At 36.3% G+C, this 17,234-nt stretch overlaps 1 protein-coding gene across 2 annotated transcripts in view; it reads left to right on the top strand.

Moving 5' to 3' along the window:
- The window catches only part of LOC115890471 (cytosolic carboxypeptidase Nna1-like), a 109,743-nt gene that overhangs the window by 87,467 nt on the left and 5,042 nt on the right, over positions 1-17,234 (top strand). Inside the window, exons 13-17 of one of the 2 annotated variants that reach the window (XM_030910711.1) lie at positions 4,787-4,997; positions 11,358-11,510; positions 11,588-11,721; positions 12,744-12,914; positions 15,719-15,832. In XM_030910711.1, coding sequence (XP_030766571.1) covers positions 4,787-4,997; positions 11,358-11,510; positions 11,588-11,721; positions 12,744-12,914; positions 15,719-15,832 — 783 coding nt within the window. Of the gene's footprint in view, positions 1-4,786; positions 4,998-11,357; positions 11,511-11,587; positions 11,722-12,743; positions 12,915-15,718; positions 15,873-17,234 lie in introns of both variants that reach the window. The other variant, XM_030910712.1, reaches the window with a different exon arrangement.

Genomic DNA, 17,234 nt, shown 5'->3' with positions numbered 1-17,234 from the left:
CCTTGGCTGGCTGCACAAATTTTACATTGTCGACACCATTTCTTGACATCTTCGCAATAATCCACCCAGTAAAAGCGATCTCTCAGCTTGCTCAAGGTCTTGTTTACCCCAAGATGGGCTCCAGTTTTACCACCGTGAATTTCTTCCAATACCTGGGTAACTTTCTTCCTTGGTACCAGTAACTGAGTTGTTACTGTGCTGCCATCCGCACTTTCCCATGTGCGCTTTAACAATCCATTCTCAATAACCAGTGAATTCCACTGAGCCCAGAGAGCTTTGAAAACGAGCCCTCTGTCCGCAATATCCTGCCACGGTGGTCTCTCGCCGTTACCTTCCTTGAGCCGTAGTATTGCTCCGATGTCTGGATCTTCCATTTGATCTTTCCTCAATTGTGTCGTCGTCCACTGTTCATCGGTTCCAAGTTTAAACTCCTTATCATGACAGTGCCTTCACGTTGTTCCGTTTTACAGCAGTGCTTACAATCGGTTTGACAGGGTCTTCTGGATAAACCGTCTGCGTTACCATGCATTTTTCCAGCACGATGTTGGATGGTAAAGTGATACTGTTGGAGCTTCTCGAGCCATCGTGCTATTTGACCTTCAGGTTGTTTCATCTCCATAAGCCACTTGAGAGCCGCATGATCTGTCCTAATTAAAAATTCTTGGCCGTACAGATATTTATGAAAATGATCAACTGCCTTCACAATTGCTAGCAGCTCCTTCCGGGTAACGCAGTAATTCCTTTCTGGTTTGGATAGAACTCGACTGTAATATTCTATCACTCGTTCTTCGCCATCTTGCACTTGTGATAGCACTGCACCTATGCCGATATTGCTGGCGTCGGTATCCAGGATATACCTCCCTTGTTGTTGCGGGTAGGCTAGAATAGGACTTGAACATAAAGCCGCCTTAAGTCTTCCAAAGGCTACATCACAATCGGTGTTCCATTCGTAGCCGACTTCATCACCTGTAAGTCTATGTAAGGGTGCAGCTATATTGGCAAATCCCTTGACAAATCTTCTGTAATAGGTGCATAAACCCAGAAAACTTCTAAGTTCATGTTTGTCGCGAGTTTAGGCCAATCCTTGATCGCAGCGATTTCTTCTGGTCGGTGTAAATTCCGTCTGCCGAGACTACATGACCCAAGAATTCCACTTGTCGCTGGAATAAGCTACACTTCTTCGGGTTCAAGTACAGGTGAGCATTCCGTATGCGGCCAAAGGAAACTTCTTCTAAATTTCGCAAATGCTCCTCAAAAGTTCTTCCCATAACCAATACATCGTCGAGGTAAACCAAGCACGTTTTCCAAGTTAATCCTCTTAACACCACCTCCATGAGACGTTCGAAAGTGGCTGGAGCATTGCATAATCCAAACGGCATGACCTTGAATTGGTATAGTCCGTTTCCTGTAGAAAAAGCCGTCTTTTCTTTGTCTTCCTCGTCCAGACCAACTTGCCAGTATCCACTCTTTAAGTCGAGAGTGGAGAACCAGCACGAACCTGCCAGTGTGGTTAACGTGTCGTCTATACGTGGCAGTGGGTAGCTGTCCTTCTTAGTGACGTCATTGAGCTTCCGATAGTCCACGCAGAATCGTGTACTACCATCTTTCTTCGTCACCAAAACAACAGGAGATGACCATGGACTCGATGATTCTTCGATAACTCCATCTTCTAGCATCTTATCTACCATTGTCTCCATTTCTTGTTGTTTTGAAAGGGGCACCCTTCTAGGACGTTGTCGAATTGGCTGAGCATGACCAGTATTAATCCGGTGCTTCACAAAATCCGTTCTTCCACTGTTGTTCTTCTCAAAAATACTGCCATGCTTAAGCAGGAACTGCTTGGCCTTCTGTTTCTCCTCAGGTGTTAAGTGATCCCATGGCTGTTCTAGATGTTTTAGTGTTTCTTTGGATGCCTTTTGTGTAACAGCTGACGACACTTCATCACATCGGGTGACACTTCTTACAGGTTCGCAGATGGCTATCTTGTCACCTTTTTGGATCTTGACACAATTCGGGAAAACATTCGCAATTCTGATCGGTATATTCTTGTCGGTGTTAACCAATGATTTTCCTACTAAGTACCTATCCTGTTTGTTGTCGCTACTTTGTACCAGTCCAACACAGCACCCAGCGATTTTCTCCACTTTACCGAATATGATCTTCTCGGTATTACCAGGTATCACCACAGTTTCCGCTGATCTTACATCCATTCTTCCTGGTCCCTCGTCTGGAGATAACATAAACTCTTCGTTTCCGATATTTAGGATATTTCTTTGGTGATCGAACGAAAATCCATGTTGACGAATCACATCCATGCCCAAGATGAAGTCATCTTCAATATCTGCCACTAAAACGCTATGCTGGAACTTCAAATTTCCTAACTTCAGTTCGACGATAGCCTCTCCCCGTACAACGGCCATTTCCCCCGTAACTGTACGTAAACACACTCTTCTTCTCAGAGGCATCAGCTTCAACCCTTGCACTGAGTTAGCCCGCACCAACGATACCATAGCGCCAGTGTCCACTGTCATTCGGATTCTCCTACCATTGACCTTCCCGTCGATCACTAAACTGTCAGCGGTTCTTCCCAGACTCCTAATGGAAAAATCCTGGGGGCTCTGTTCTCCCCAGTCAATACTCGCCCCTTAGTATTGACTGATTTTAGTTTTCCTGGTGCCTACGTTCTCTGGATGGTGAACGGGATCGCATTTGAACGCGGCAATCCTGTTTGATGTGGCCATTCCTGCCACATCTAAAGCACCTTATGTCCTGTGATCTTCTATAGCTCTCTGTCTGGGTGTTGTTGCTACTCTTGTTCACTAGTAACTCACATAGTTTACTAAACATCTCCTCCAAACGTATGTGAGAACTTCCGGGCTGTTCCTCAACCGTTACCGATCTTATCTTCGGTCTAGGGATGGTGCTAAAAGCAGCTTCAATTTCCAGCGCCCTGACCAGTGCTTCGCTGCTGGTAGAAAATCGGGATATTTGCAGCGCCCTCTGCAATTCGTTGTCCCTCAGTCCGCTGATAAAGCACTGAGCAGCCAGTTCTTCCCTAAATCCTTCCGGTGCTTCTGGATACGCTAGGTGTACCAGGCGACGTAAGTCTGCTTCGAATTCCTGCAGACTCTCTCCGGACCTCTGCAGGCGTGTCTTGATTTGGGCCTGGTAAAGTTGACGTCGATGTTGGTCGCCATATCTTCTGTCCAGTGCAGCAACCAATGTTTCGTATTCCTGCTGTTGGGCTGCAGGAATAGTTTGCAGCAGTTCCAAGGCAGGGCCACGCAGCGCGATGACAAGTGCCGCTGCTTTGTCCTGGTCGGACCATCCGTTGGCAGCGGCGGCTGCTTCAAACTGGCGGTGGTACATCGTCCAGGTGGTTTGTCCATCGTAGGTCGGGGCCTTGAGGTTTGTAGTTCCAGGAACGCCAGGTGTCCTTGCTTGTGCCTTGGTCTTCTGTAGGTCCTTCTCTAATTTTTCCATTTTCTGTTGAAGTCGCTCCTCCAGATCTTCTACGGCTTCTTGAAGGTGTATTTCTTGTCTTTTTTCCAGATCTTCGAAGTTCTTTTTAAGACGATTTTGATCTTCTTGTCTTTCTCTATGACGTCGCTCCTCCAAACGAATTTCTAAATTACCTAATATTTTCTCAAGTCGGTCCTGTTCTTCTTGTTTATCTTGTTGTCGTTGAATTTTTAAATCTTCAAAAATTCTCTCAAGCCGGTCCTGTTCTTCTTGTTTGTCTTGTTGTCGTTGAATTTTCAAATCTTCGAAAATGTTCTCAAGCCGGTCCTGTTTAATTTCTTGATTTTCTAGAATTTTCAGTAAGCGGTCTTGTTCTTCTGCTTTCTCTTTTTCTAGTCGGGCTCGCTCTTCTTCTCGTTCTTTACGGAGTCTTTCTTGCTCTTCTGCTTTTCTTTCTCAGCCTCTCTTGTTCTTCTGCCTTTTCTCTTCTCATATTCTCCATAAAATCGCCCAATAATTTGCTTACTTCCTCCATTTTCTTCGCTTTCTGTCTCGTACCAACCATAAAAATTCCCAAATTCGGTGTAAAAATCGTCCAATCCACTTAATTTCTTCTTAAAATCCTCATGAATCCCACTTCTGACACCAATTGTTACGGATTCCGTGGGTCCACTATTTAAACTCACGATAAAATACTTAACGAATTTATTTTCTCACTTTATACACAATTACTAACTTATAACACACAACAAACTAACTATTTATAAGATTCCTTCACCAAATTGTCCGATTTTCAATTTCCACGCGGTATATTCAAATTTCAAAAAACTGTCTCAGTGGTCGATGGCTCCGGCTTATATACTCTATTGACTGCTTCTCGAAATTTCCCCAATTCTCGGAAAGCGTACTTCTTCATACCAGACAATTCTATTGTCTGATTCCCTTACTTCTCGACTTGACTAAAAGATGGCGCCTGAAAAAGTCTTTTAATTTCTGGCGGATACGTTGCGGTTGTGCAGGCAACCAGTAATACATTTTTAATTTCTGGCGGATAGGCCATTTTTCTTGACAGTATTATACTGAAAAATATAAATTATACTAGTTATTTAAAGATTTTCTATTTAGAAAGGGCTTCTATTAAAAATCTATTAAAAGAAGTGTACGACTTGCAAGAGTCTTGCAACATGGCCAAGACTAAACTCTATAAGACCTAGACCAAGGGAGTCTTGGTCTTGCATTTACTCACCACTACTTCTAGAATAAAGGACAATCGTATGAATTAACACCGATGTACTTTTACTTAATATCTCTTTATTTCTCTTAGTGACGAAGGCGACACTTCCAGCAGCAGCGACGAGGTTGGCCGCGACGACAAGGATGAAGAAAAAGAATCCTCCCTGCCCAATCCACCACCACCATCACCAGCCGTCGTCCAGAAACGTCAGTCGAGACCCCCGAAGTCCTCGCCAGGCTCGAGACCCAAGGTCCAGGTGACGTCACGGAGTCCGGGAGCGCCCTCGCGGAAACCGTTGCCGGTGAATAGAAAATACGATTTAGAGATTAGAGAGTACACGCACGACGAGATCGATCACCCGGAGTGGGACAGGGGCGAGTTCAGGGAGCAGAGGGTGATCTGGCGCAAGCCGGGCGCGGCACAGAGTGTTTGCGTGGTTGATTTGGCACGGGGTGCGCACGTAGGGCATGTTAGTTAGCACTGAAACGGATAAAGGTGCTCATTCACATACAGTTCGCCGGCAGTCCAGAACTGTCGATTTGCATATCGTCAGTTAAGATTTTCCCATACACATATACATTGAAAAGTTAATTTGTGAATTTAATAACAATATTGATGGTTATTTCTTGCCACAGATTATTGTAGTAAATTTACCATCCGTTCTAGTTTTACAACTCGTTTGTAAAATCGCTGTATGACTAATTTGTGTAAATATTCTTTGTGAATTTATGTAAAAAATGTGTATCTAATAGTAAATTTACTTATTCATTATAAATTTATCTTTTAAAATCGCCAACTTCTTGTACTATTACTATAGAGTAGCAACAGATTTAAATATTTTATTATAGCGAATTTGCAATTACTTTTGTAAATTCACAAAGCGAATTTACAATTACTTAGTTTTTTTCTAAAAATAAAGCGTTAGTAAATATTAATAAATTTAATAAAACACGTATTTATAAATATAATATTTATTATAAAGGTTAATAAAAATTCAAAAAACAGAACTTATGTATGTAAGATACTTTATATCATCTCTTCTTGTCTAGAAGAACCTTACTGGAATTCTGGGCCTAACTAAACTGGGAACAAAATTGCCATTAGATATAAAAAAAACATGCAAGAAAAAGGTATCTAATCTAAAAACAGTCAACTTACCAACTTAGAGACTGTGGTTGCATAGAGTCCTCTAGTCCGGTCCTCTATTAAATATCCTCCAAAATACAGTCTGAAAGAATAAATTATACTTAGAGATGTGTTGATATAAAGAGATCATGGAACATGTTCTATGTTTACATAAAATAATCGCTAAAATTATTATGCAAATAATTATAATAAATGGAGATTGTATTTTCTACGAGATTTGGATTTATATTTACCGAATCTACATACAAACATAATTAATATAATATACTTACCCATAAATTATAAAAACACTAATCACCCACGCCCTGAGACTTTTTCCTGAACTGCGCATCAGCTTTACAAGAAGTCACGTGACGTGGCGTTATTTTTTACTAAATATATTATGGTAAATTTACACAAGGTTTTGTGAATATGTCTACACACATGCAATTTTACTACAAGATTGTATTTCTAATTTAAATTTAATTTTTAAACTCACTAAATTCATTGTGAAAATAATATCCTTCTATAATAATCATTTAATATTAATAAACTGTTTTGAAAAAATTACATTTTTTTGTGAATATACTTAGGAACTTAAAAAGCGCGAAAATCAAAGCGTTCAGGTGAAGTTTTTTTGTATTTTTGTTTGATATTAAGGGCTGAACCATCTTTAAAAGTTCGTTAAAAGATGTGTTATCTATTCTGAAGTAATTTTTAAGATCATCTGTTGCATTAGTTCCTAATTTTCGCACTTACTACATATGGGATAATGAATCACATTGTAACAACCAATCCTTCATATAGAAACGCTTTTTTTGTCTTTGTAATTGGCCATTGCAATAACAAAAGCAAGAGAGGTATATTTTTTGTATTTAAAAGCGTTCACTTCAAGATCATTCGATTAAAACTGACAATATGTTTGTGTGTGTGGTGAAAGCACAGTTTTCCTTCAATTCAAAAACTGACAGGCCCTAAGCTGAAGATTGCATCGTAACATCGTTGACGTAACCCTGTTTGACGTAACTGCATTGTGTGTGGCCTGACAAAATTTAGATCTTCAGTTCAGATCACAGACCAAAAACATTTAGATTGGCAACTCTCGTCATTTATCGAGAACGCGTTTTACAGCGCTCGGTGACTTGAAGATGTACTAAATCTTCATTTGTCTCGCCAGGTACTGGGAATTTAGAATTTGAAATTGAATTGCATTATTGCTTTTTTACCAAACGTGAAAGAATTAATACTGTTTTTTTTTAGTATTCTGTAAAATATAACTTTTATTTTACAGAAAACTAAAAAAAAAACAGTATTAATTCTTTCACGTTTAGAAAAAAGCAATATGTATATAATATTTCTAATAAGACTGATACGGAACAATAATACAAAAACCAATATGAAACACAAAAATTTTATTAAAAATCATCAAATAATACTATAATAGTATCCATTCAACATTTGAATAAAAAATAATTCGTTATATAGATTAGTACCTTACGTTATATACATACACATTATACAGACATTTTACATTATAATATAAACAATATTTATCAACAAAAGCAATAAAAACATTAAACTTTATAAAGGGACTTGTTTAATTTTATTTAAGGCTTTTATGTTTTACTTTATTTTTTTAAAATACTTCAAATGCAAGTTTTTTTAGAGGATCTCCTGGACTTGCATAACCCTGAAAAAATACTACATATACGAATTTTTAAACGGGTCAAAAACATAAGTACACTTACCTCTTTATCCATTGGCATACTATGTAAAATCGACGATCTACTAGAGGATTTACAGCCCAACACACAGCAATATAACACCATTTTTAAAAAGTCAACACAATAACACTTCGTAACAATTACAAAAATTTAGATCGAACCACGAACAAGCCCAAAAGACGACGGGGATAGACTGAAGAATTTTAAAATTCAGCCGGTCGCTCCTCTTTTGAGCCGTACCAATCATAAAACAGAAAAATTCTTATTGACTGTCGCTTTCTCCCGCCAGGCGACACTAGCGCACGGTGTCTTGAAGTCGTACTAATTTCGTGGTTTGACGTTTCGCGGAGAGTGCGCAGGGCCTGGTTCAGATCGTACAGTCATAGAGACCTAGAACTGCGAACTGTATGTGAATGGGCAAGAGTTTTTTTGTGTAGTATTAAAAGTATGGTTTCCAGGAAATAATAGCTGTTTAAGTAGGATATATGATACTGGTGGAGATTTGATAGAACAATACTCGTTTTATAATAGTTAGATTTAGGTTATGTTGTGAACATTATTATGTTATGTTGTTGAAATTCTCCAGCTAGAAAGATCATCGATTCAAGTCAATGTCGTTTTGTAATCGACCTAATTGGTAATAAAATACCAAAATCTGCATTCTCTTTTATTTTTTAATAGGTTTGCTTTAATATTATATTTTCATGAAGTTGCTGTGCTGCTGACGTTACTACGTTTATTAATAGATTTTTTTATATATTGTTCCCTGATATCTAATAGTAAAAGCTAAAATTATTTTATTCTGTCACTGTTTTAAGCGAATGTCTCGTTTTTGATACACCTTGTGAAAAAAATTGATTATTTTCTGTCATTATAAAAAATAAAATAAAAAATGAAAGTCCCAGTATAAGAGAACTGGGTATTTTATTTATTTTATTTACCATTTAACATTGAATCACACTGGTTTTTCTATACAGGGTGTTTCAAAAACATGTGCCATCTCTTGTTACAAGAATTATTTTTCATATCACATTCACGTTCCGATTTTGATTGGTTCCGTAGCTTAATGGATTAAAGTCTTTATTTTGTTTTGATTTAGTATAATTTTCTTCCAAGTGCTTTTAGCGATTCGAATGAAATTTTGAGGGTAAAATTTACTATAAGTGCTATATATTTCAATGCTAAAAAAGTGTCAACAGATTTACCAGGGACGTGCATATGGGTTATCACTGTAATATGTTTGTAACAAAACATGTGCGCCACTATTTTTTTTTTCTTTTGTTAGCAAAATTGTGTAAGCCATCTAATGCCGGTTAAAAGTTCTATCTCGATATTTTGTCCATTTCGATAACTTCGATGGGATAAACGTAATTTTATTAATCACTATTAACATAATTAAAATAAAAATAGGATTAATAAATTATCTATTTAATCTAATTTATATTATTTTTTTTTTTAATTTATAACACTGACGTAACAGTAAATACAGCAAAAAAATAATGGGAAAAATAAATCTAATTTTTACGAGAGGAATCTCCCCCCGAGAGATGGCACATGTTTTTGAAACACCCTGTATATGTATTTTTATGAATGAAAGTTATGGATAAGTAAAAATATCATCTTCATAACTAAAATTCTAATATAAGATCCCTGAATAATACTTCTTAATAAAATTTGTTAAATAAACATTCATGATTATAATAAATATTATTTGGCAAAGGTATTTTTTATTTTAATATTGCCCCTTGATTTCAAAATTAACACTACCCCATTTAGTCTTTCTAAGAAGTAAACCGTAATCGAAATAAAAGAATAATACCGTATGATCGAAAAAAAAACGGCGTCAGAGACGGCTGGGAAATCACCATCGGTGATAATTTTCACGACATAAAACATATAAAAAATTATCACTAATTATTAAGATGAATTTTCAAGAAATTATTTTTCTTTCTCCAATTTTAAACTACACCATTTAAAAATTACTTTTAATCAATATTAAAGTTATTACCACAGATTATACAGATTATAATCTTTGTTTTTTCTTTATTGTTTTTCGTGGTTCCAATTTTCGGAATCGGACACTAGTTAGGTGACTAGTTTGCGCACATAGCACACCCACTTATGGCCTCTAAAATTGTGCACAGCGCCTGACCGGCACAGTTATTAGAGAGATATCGGAAAACCGAATAGCGTCATCCAGTATTTACGCGTACCTTATCATGGTTACGATATGCGCGAGTCAATTTTTAACGCAACACCCGCTAATAACGTTTCCGCCTGACGTAATTTGCGGATCAATTACACCAAGCGCTATTTCTAAATAACGTTTAAAAATTGCTTAAATGGGCATGTGCGGGTATTTGACAACCGGGGCCGGCAGGCGAGATCTTTTATTTTAGGTTATGTTTGAATTGTTTTGAATTATTACTTTAGTTTTATTAGGTAATTTGATATTTAAGTAGCTGGGATTAGTTTTAATTTAATAAATATGGCCCAAAATATGGATTCCACCTCTTCTAATATTAAAGAACCTATAAAGAGGCTTAGGTGTACAGCAGATGACGACTTAGCCCTTCTAAGAGAATTTGTTGCTTGTTGCCCTAAACCTACTGGCAGACGTTGAACAATAAAGCACTGGAAATAAGCACTTTAGCCCTTTAGTTTTAAAATACCTAGTAAACAAAACAATTTCAAAGTTTTAAATTCAAAGTTAGGTTAAGTTTAAATAGCGGACGCGACGCGATCAGAATTCTTTCCGATCCGATAACTATAAACGAAGAGAGTTAATACCACCTCACTTAAAGGAAATAACACCTGGCCTTATTAACGTCCATGCACGCTATTCGGTTTAGCGATATCTCTCTATTACGCTGGTTATTGTTATTTCACACGAGTTTATTTTTGCGCACAGGAAATTTGACTCGTTTGCACATCATCATAAAAAACAACTTTCGTACCACCAATTAGGGACAAGATTTTTATCTGTATACTTATAGGATACCTAATCTGTGTTATTACCTTCTTAAGGTCAACTGGCAGTAAGCTGGGATATGATCTTAACCAGCCCAGCCGTATTTAACGCCGTTTTTTTTTTCTATCGTGTGGTATTACATAAGAGAGAATATCTTGCTTTAATTCAAAGGTATATTATTTTAGTATTTTTTATTTTGTCTCTCAAGATCATATTATGAATATATATGATCAACATCGAACGCAACGATATATTATGATCAACATCGAACGCAAACAAGGTTTTCTTAAACTATGAGCATGGAATCACTTGCGTTGTTTAACTCCCAGTTTGCCACTCTTTGCCACCACATTTTTCTTATCTTATCAATAAAAAGTTATTGTATTTTTTACATGTTTTTGGTCATTCGTTTGGCTGTACTTTGCTGTATTATAGCTACACAGGTGGCAAATGACAATAAAATACGGGAAAAGCTGGCAAAAGACGGCAAAACACAATAAAAGTTATTAAAAACCAGCACTCCTATTTGGTAATAATCCATAAAACTTTTCGAGTTTAAAGTGTTCAAAGTTATCAAATATTATTATTTATAATGTTTATGTGAAGAAATTAAATTAACCTGTATTAAAACTTTAAGTAATTAAAAAAATAATTGATTCCGAAAAGTCAATTAAAATACGGCTTTGCCCTACTTAGAAAAATGTTCTTATATCAGAACATTTTTCTAAGTAGGGCAAGTAGGGCAGTATGTAAATCAAATTCAAATAGACAATAGTATAGTTTGTCAATTATTCTTAGTTAAGTCACTTACATCTACATTTAGTATTTATTATCATTTTAGATATGCAAAGCAACCCTAAAGCTGTCCTTGTCGGATAAAGAATATCTTGACAGTAGTTCTGAGAGCGAAGAAGACGAAAAAATAATCAAAACAAAAATCAAATTTTTTCGAAAGAAAAGAAAGAAGAAAAAAGTTGTTAGGAAGCGATCAGAGGTAAATATAAAAACAAAGTTTTGTAAATTTCATAAATATTTTTTTACTTAAAGTAAATGTGACTTATTTCATTTCAGGCTCTTAGAGAACATTCAGATAGCGAAGTGTCATACAAGAAAACGACGACAAGTTTGTCCGTGTTCGATCTCATAGCGAACGAGAAAATCCCTTGTCCGATTTTAACTCAAAGATCTAGAACGCCACAACCAAAGTAAGAAAGTTTATAATTTATTCAAGCTCTTAAAAACACAGGAGTCCTTCTTTTCCTTATAGTAAAGGCCCCCACAGACGTCCTTCTTTTTCGGCAGGATTACTCGACGTGCAAAACTGTTCGGATAATCCGGTCGGTGTGTGGCTGAAAACCTTCGCGTCGTGATCGCCGGCGTTCAAAATAATCTGTTTTGACCTGATTTTTCTGGTGTGTGGTATGCGTACCGGTAATCACGATATATATTTCTAAAAATTGGCAGTGTTGTACGTGATTTATGTATATTATAAAATGGCTGATTTTAGGCAATGCAGTAAACAATTTTTAAGTGAATTTATAGAAATGTACAGAAATTTTCTGTCTTTGGAAAATTAAATCTTTGGAAAATTGTCTTTGGAAAATTAAATCTAGTGAATAGGCAGACAGAGATATGAAGAATAAGGCATATGAAGTTATGTTAACCAAACTAAAAGAAATTGATTCAACTGCAACAATAGATATGGTAAAAAAGAGAATTGACTCGATTCGAGGATCATTTAGAAAAGAACTTAAAAAAGTAAAAGCATCGATAAAGTCTGGAGCTAATCGCAATTCCTCCAACAAATTAATGTGAGAGAACTGTTTTCTTTTTAGAAGCCACTTTTTTGCCCATTTAGAGCGTTTTCTCTTAGCATATTTAGCTTTTATAGCTAAAACCGTTGCTAACGCCACAGTTGTATCCATAATCACGACAATACTGAAGAAAGCCTGAATAAAATACTGAATAGTATGTGGGCGCCAACAAGATCGTGATTACCTGAACAGTTTTGCACGTCGAATAATCCTGCCGAAAAAGAACGACGTCTGTGGGGGCCTTAAGAGAGCCAAAGATTAGTGATGAGCGAGACTGCTGGTCTCGTCTTGCGGTCTTGGCGTTTGTCTTGAACAAAAAGCAAGACCGAGACCAAGACTGACCAGTGCGTTGGTTTGATTTGATTTGGATTTTTGATCAATTTTTTCAATCAATTTTTTGTTTCCTTTTCTAGGATTTTAACTGACAAGAAGAGCGAAGTTACCAAACAACTCGCTGAAGTACAAGCAAAACTTTACACTCTGAAGAATAAACTTTGGTTTGGTGTGGGACAAGGTGATTCGCCTTTGGCTTGCGGTGGAAATCAATTTTATTTTTCATCCACTAAAACAGTCACAACACAAAAGTAAGTTGTAAAAATTTATAAAAGAGAAAACTTGACAAATATTTTCCCGAATCTGGATTTCATCTAAGGAATTACATGGCAAATTTTCTTATTCGTCTTATGTGTAAAAGCTGTTTACAAGAAATCTATTAAATACACTACTCACACAAAAAATTATCGCATATTTGAATAAAAATAATTATTACATATTTCTAAATGAAGCATGCATTTTTCTACCTTTCTCTTGTGAGTTATTTTAGGATAATTATTAGGGTATGCACTGACATGTAATTTTTAGTCGGCCGACTATTTAGATGCAAAAGTGAAAACGGCTCATTCTTATCGAGCCGATCGATCGGCCCAATATTTGATTAACTTGCTTAGCCTTAAGATATTCGCTGACAGGCAATTTTTAATCGGCCGACTATTTAGTTGCATATTTGTAACCAATATATCCTTATGGAGCCGCGCTCACATGCAAACAAATAGTCGGCCGATCGATTTCATAAATATGTACAGTACGTCTGTCCGTTCTGTGGCTACGGGGTATCCGTGAGAGGGGAAGCGATATTCTCTCGATGTTTTTCGTAAAAAATTAGACGACGCATCCCATCAATAAAAATTCGACAAATTTGCAAGTAACCAATAAAATGAGTGGGCGGAGCGATTTGCGGTGACGTACTCGTCAAGTCGACGAATAAAATATATTGTTGTTTATTTAAATGTTTTTTGTCCGCATTCCTTTTATAGACACAGATCCAGCAGATGTACTGTACGTCGACTTGACGAGTACGTCACCGCAAATCGCTCCGCCCACTCATTTTATTGGCTACTTGCAAATTTGTCGAATTTTTATTGATGAGACGACCCGTCTCATCAATAGTCTAATTTTTCACGAAAAACATCGAGAGAATATCGTTTCCCCTCTCACGGATACCCCGTAGCTATAGAACGGACAGACGTACTGTATAAAATATATTGCTGTTTATTTAAATGTTTTTTGTCCGCATTTCTTTCATAGACACAGATCCAAGAGACGAACTCTATTGTTTTCACTTTTGCAACTAAATAGTCGGCAGACTAAAAATTACAGGTCAGCGCATATAGGCTTATTGTATCGAATTCCCTTCACAGTATCCATACTATTTAAAATCGTAAGTCAGGGAATTCAAAAAAAGTGAAGGAAAAGGTAAGTCTTCGATGGATTTGCTTTAAAGTAAAAGGTCTTTTGTTTTTCGTATTTATAAAAAGAAGCATTTACTTGAAAAATAAAAATTTTACTTCTAAAAAAGGAATCTAGGTTCACAACAACTTTTCTCACTCTTTTCAGTAGTTGGCCAACCATCAAACAGCTCGGTACGTAAAAAATTGTCTATTTGTAGGAGTGTTTTTGTGTGTTAACATCTACCTAGTAATCTTTGGTTTCAGTGTTGTGTTTGTTATGGCTGATATGGTGCATTTACGTACAAGACAATACTACAAACCAGACATACGTCACGTGAATCAGATTTCAAAACATTATTTAGAATTGAGAAGGAGATGGGTTATTTAGAATTGAGAAGGAGAAGGATTTGTGGTGTGGTTAGCGGACCACTTTCATGGCGCGGATCTTGAAACACGTGGAGAAGCCCTATCACCTGTGCATAAAATGAAACTACTCGCTGATGCGTATTTGACATGCATCACAAGATGGTTACGCAACGCCTTTTCTTTCATGAGCTTTTCTGGGACTGAAAAGCCCGATACGTGATGTTATCCCTCTTCCGCACTCCGGACATTCAAAAATCTCATTGCTTTGTTGCCTCTTTACTGTTTGGTTGTCGCTATTAACTGAGTTTACAATTCTTCTCCATTGCGTTCTATTGTCTGCTACTTCTCACTCATTCTGCATATCCTTGTACTTTTTGAGGTTTCCACCCTGTGTCTTCTGCGTTATTGTGCGAATCCTGGATTCCAGAGCGGAATTGCTGAAGAATTGGGATGTACGCAGCCCACAGTGTCCAGAATATTTCATGAGTTGCTTGAGCAGCTTGTACAACAGGCTGGCGAATGGATTCGCTTCCCAAACGCAGAAAATCAAATCATGCAGGCTAAAGAAAAGTGGTTGACCAGGTTCCATTTCCCCACAGGTTATTGACTGCATGCACATTCGTATTATGTGCAGGCCACATGCGACCAGAAACCTGGATCCGTTCATGATTCTCGTATATGAAAGAATTCGGCAGTATGTGAAGTCATGAACAAGACAAGAAACACTATACTACTAGGGGACAGTGGATATGGTATAATGTCATGTCTCATGACTCCCTATCCCAACTCCCTCGAGGAATATCAGATAGCCTTCAACAGGCTGCTTAAATCAGAGCGAGTTGTGATTGAGCATATATTTGGGCAACTGAAACGGCGATTTCCTATTCTAAAGTATGGATGCAGAGTGAAATTTACCAGTATTCCTAAAGTTATAATTGTATCTCTGTACCTTTTACTTTATTTATCCAAAACATTTCCTTTCAAGGAAAAGGTTATAAATACGAATTGTAGCAAAACCTTTTACTTCTACCTTTTACTTGAAAGTAAATGCTTCATTTTTATAAATACGGCCTAATGTTTTGTTTTTCAAAGTATTATTTTTTTTAGAAAACATGCGGTAATTGTTTTGAGTAGTGTATTTATACCTATAGGAAACAACGATGTCAAGTTGTCTTGGAAATGACGCGATCAATCGTATTCCCCAAATAATTTTACATATAAAATAAGAGTGATCTACTCCAAGTCAACTCGACTTTCTAATAGCAATCTTATTTTCTAAAAAACTATTGTTTTAGAGTATCAAGAAAAATGTCAAAGAAAAATGGGAAAAAATCAGAAAAAAATGTTAAAAAGGAAGCTAAATCGAATTTAGAAAAAATGGAGAAGACTGGAAACAAAGGCCAAAATGGGTATAATATTATGCATTTAACATTACCAACATGTTTACAAGTTAGTTTTCTTTGAACGACACAGATTAATTAGACAATTTAATTAGTACTTCATTATTATTTTTTAATTAATAATATAATTTAAAATTGATATCAATTAATTAATTGATTAAACTTAATTGATTGTAAAAGAAAAATATTAATAGTTACTAAAATATAGAAATACACTTTGTATTTATTATTAAACATTGATAATTTTTATTAAAAACGTATACTGTTGCGATCTTTCAATAAACTCTTAATAAATATGTAATTAATACTTAAATCTTTTTCTATTTCGGAATAAAGATTTAAATCACATACTACATACATACTCTCCAAAAAAATCCTATATGAGTATTTCGGCACCGCAAGAAAATCTACAAAATAAAATAGTTATTTTTTGTAAACACTTCTGGCGTTAATCCAAACGGAAACTACTTGTCAGAGGCTAGGTTTACAGATATACAAATTTGCCTAACGAACAAAAAAATGCTTAACGTTTCTGAAAGTTTATCTCTTTCCGTCGTCGCGTCGGAAGCAAAAAAAATACAAAGAATAAAGAAAAAAACTATTTAAAATATTTATTATTATTTTTATATTATTATTATTTCTTTTATTATTATATTATAATATCTATTCGAGAACACTTTAGTTTTTTTTTAAACAGATACGTCTACAAAAACCGTTGACGTTCTGTTAAAAAATTTTCGACGACGGAAAGAGATAAACTTTCCTAAACGTTAGGCATTTTTTTGTTCGTTAGGCAAATTTGTATATCTGTAAACCTAACTTCTGACAAGTAGTTTCCGTTTGGATTAACGCAGAAGCAGAAGTGTTTACAAAAAATAACTATTTCATTTTGTAAATTTTCTTGCAGTGGCGAAATACCCATTTTTTTGGAGAGATGAATCCGCCACGTAGGTATAGACATTTTTACATACATACTGCCATTACTCGCTGATGAGTATTTGACATGCATCAGAAAATGGTTACGCAACGCGTTTTCTTTCAAGAGCTTTTCTGGAACTGAAAAGCCCGATACGTTATGTTATCCCTCTTCCGCACTCCGGACATTAAAAAATCTCATTGCTTTGTTGTTACTTTTTGGTTGTCGCTGTTAACTGAGTTTACAACTCTTCTCCATTGCGTTCTATTGTGTGCTACCTCTTCCCACTCATTATGCATATCCTTGTACCTTCTGAGTTGTTCACCCTGTTTCTTCTCGCCGACTATAAGCTCACCATAAAGCAAAGATTGTAGGCGGTGTTCTTGCATTCTGAATACGTAACCAGCTCATCTTAAGCGGGATTTTGTAATCATGGCTTCAAGGCTAAAACCCTGTCTTTTAATTTCCAGAATGCTCTTGAGCGTAACCACCGCA

The sequence above is a fragment of the Sitophilus oryzae genome, unplaced genomic scaffold, assembly GCF_002938485.1.
Source record: "Sitophilus oryzae breed Bouriz unplaced genomic scaffold, Soryzae_2.0 scaffold_866_pilon_pilon, whole genome shotgun sequence".
Lineage (NCBI taxonomy): Eukaryota > Metazoa > Arthropoda > Insecta > Coleoptera > Curculionidae > Sitophilus > Sitophilus oryzae.
This window is presented reverse-complemented; position numbering and strand designations above follow the sequence as displayed.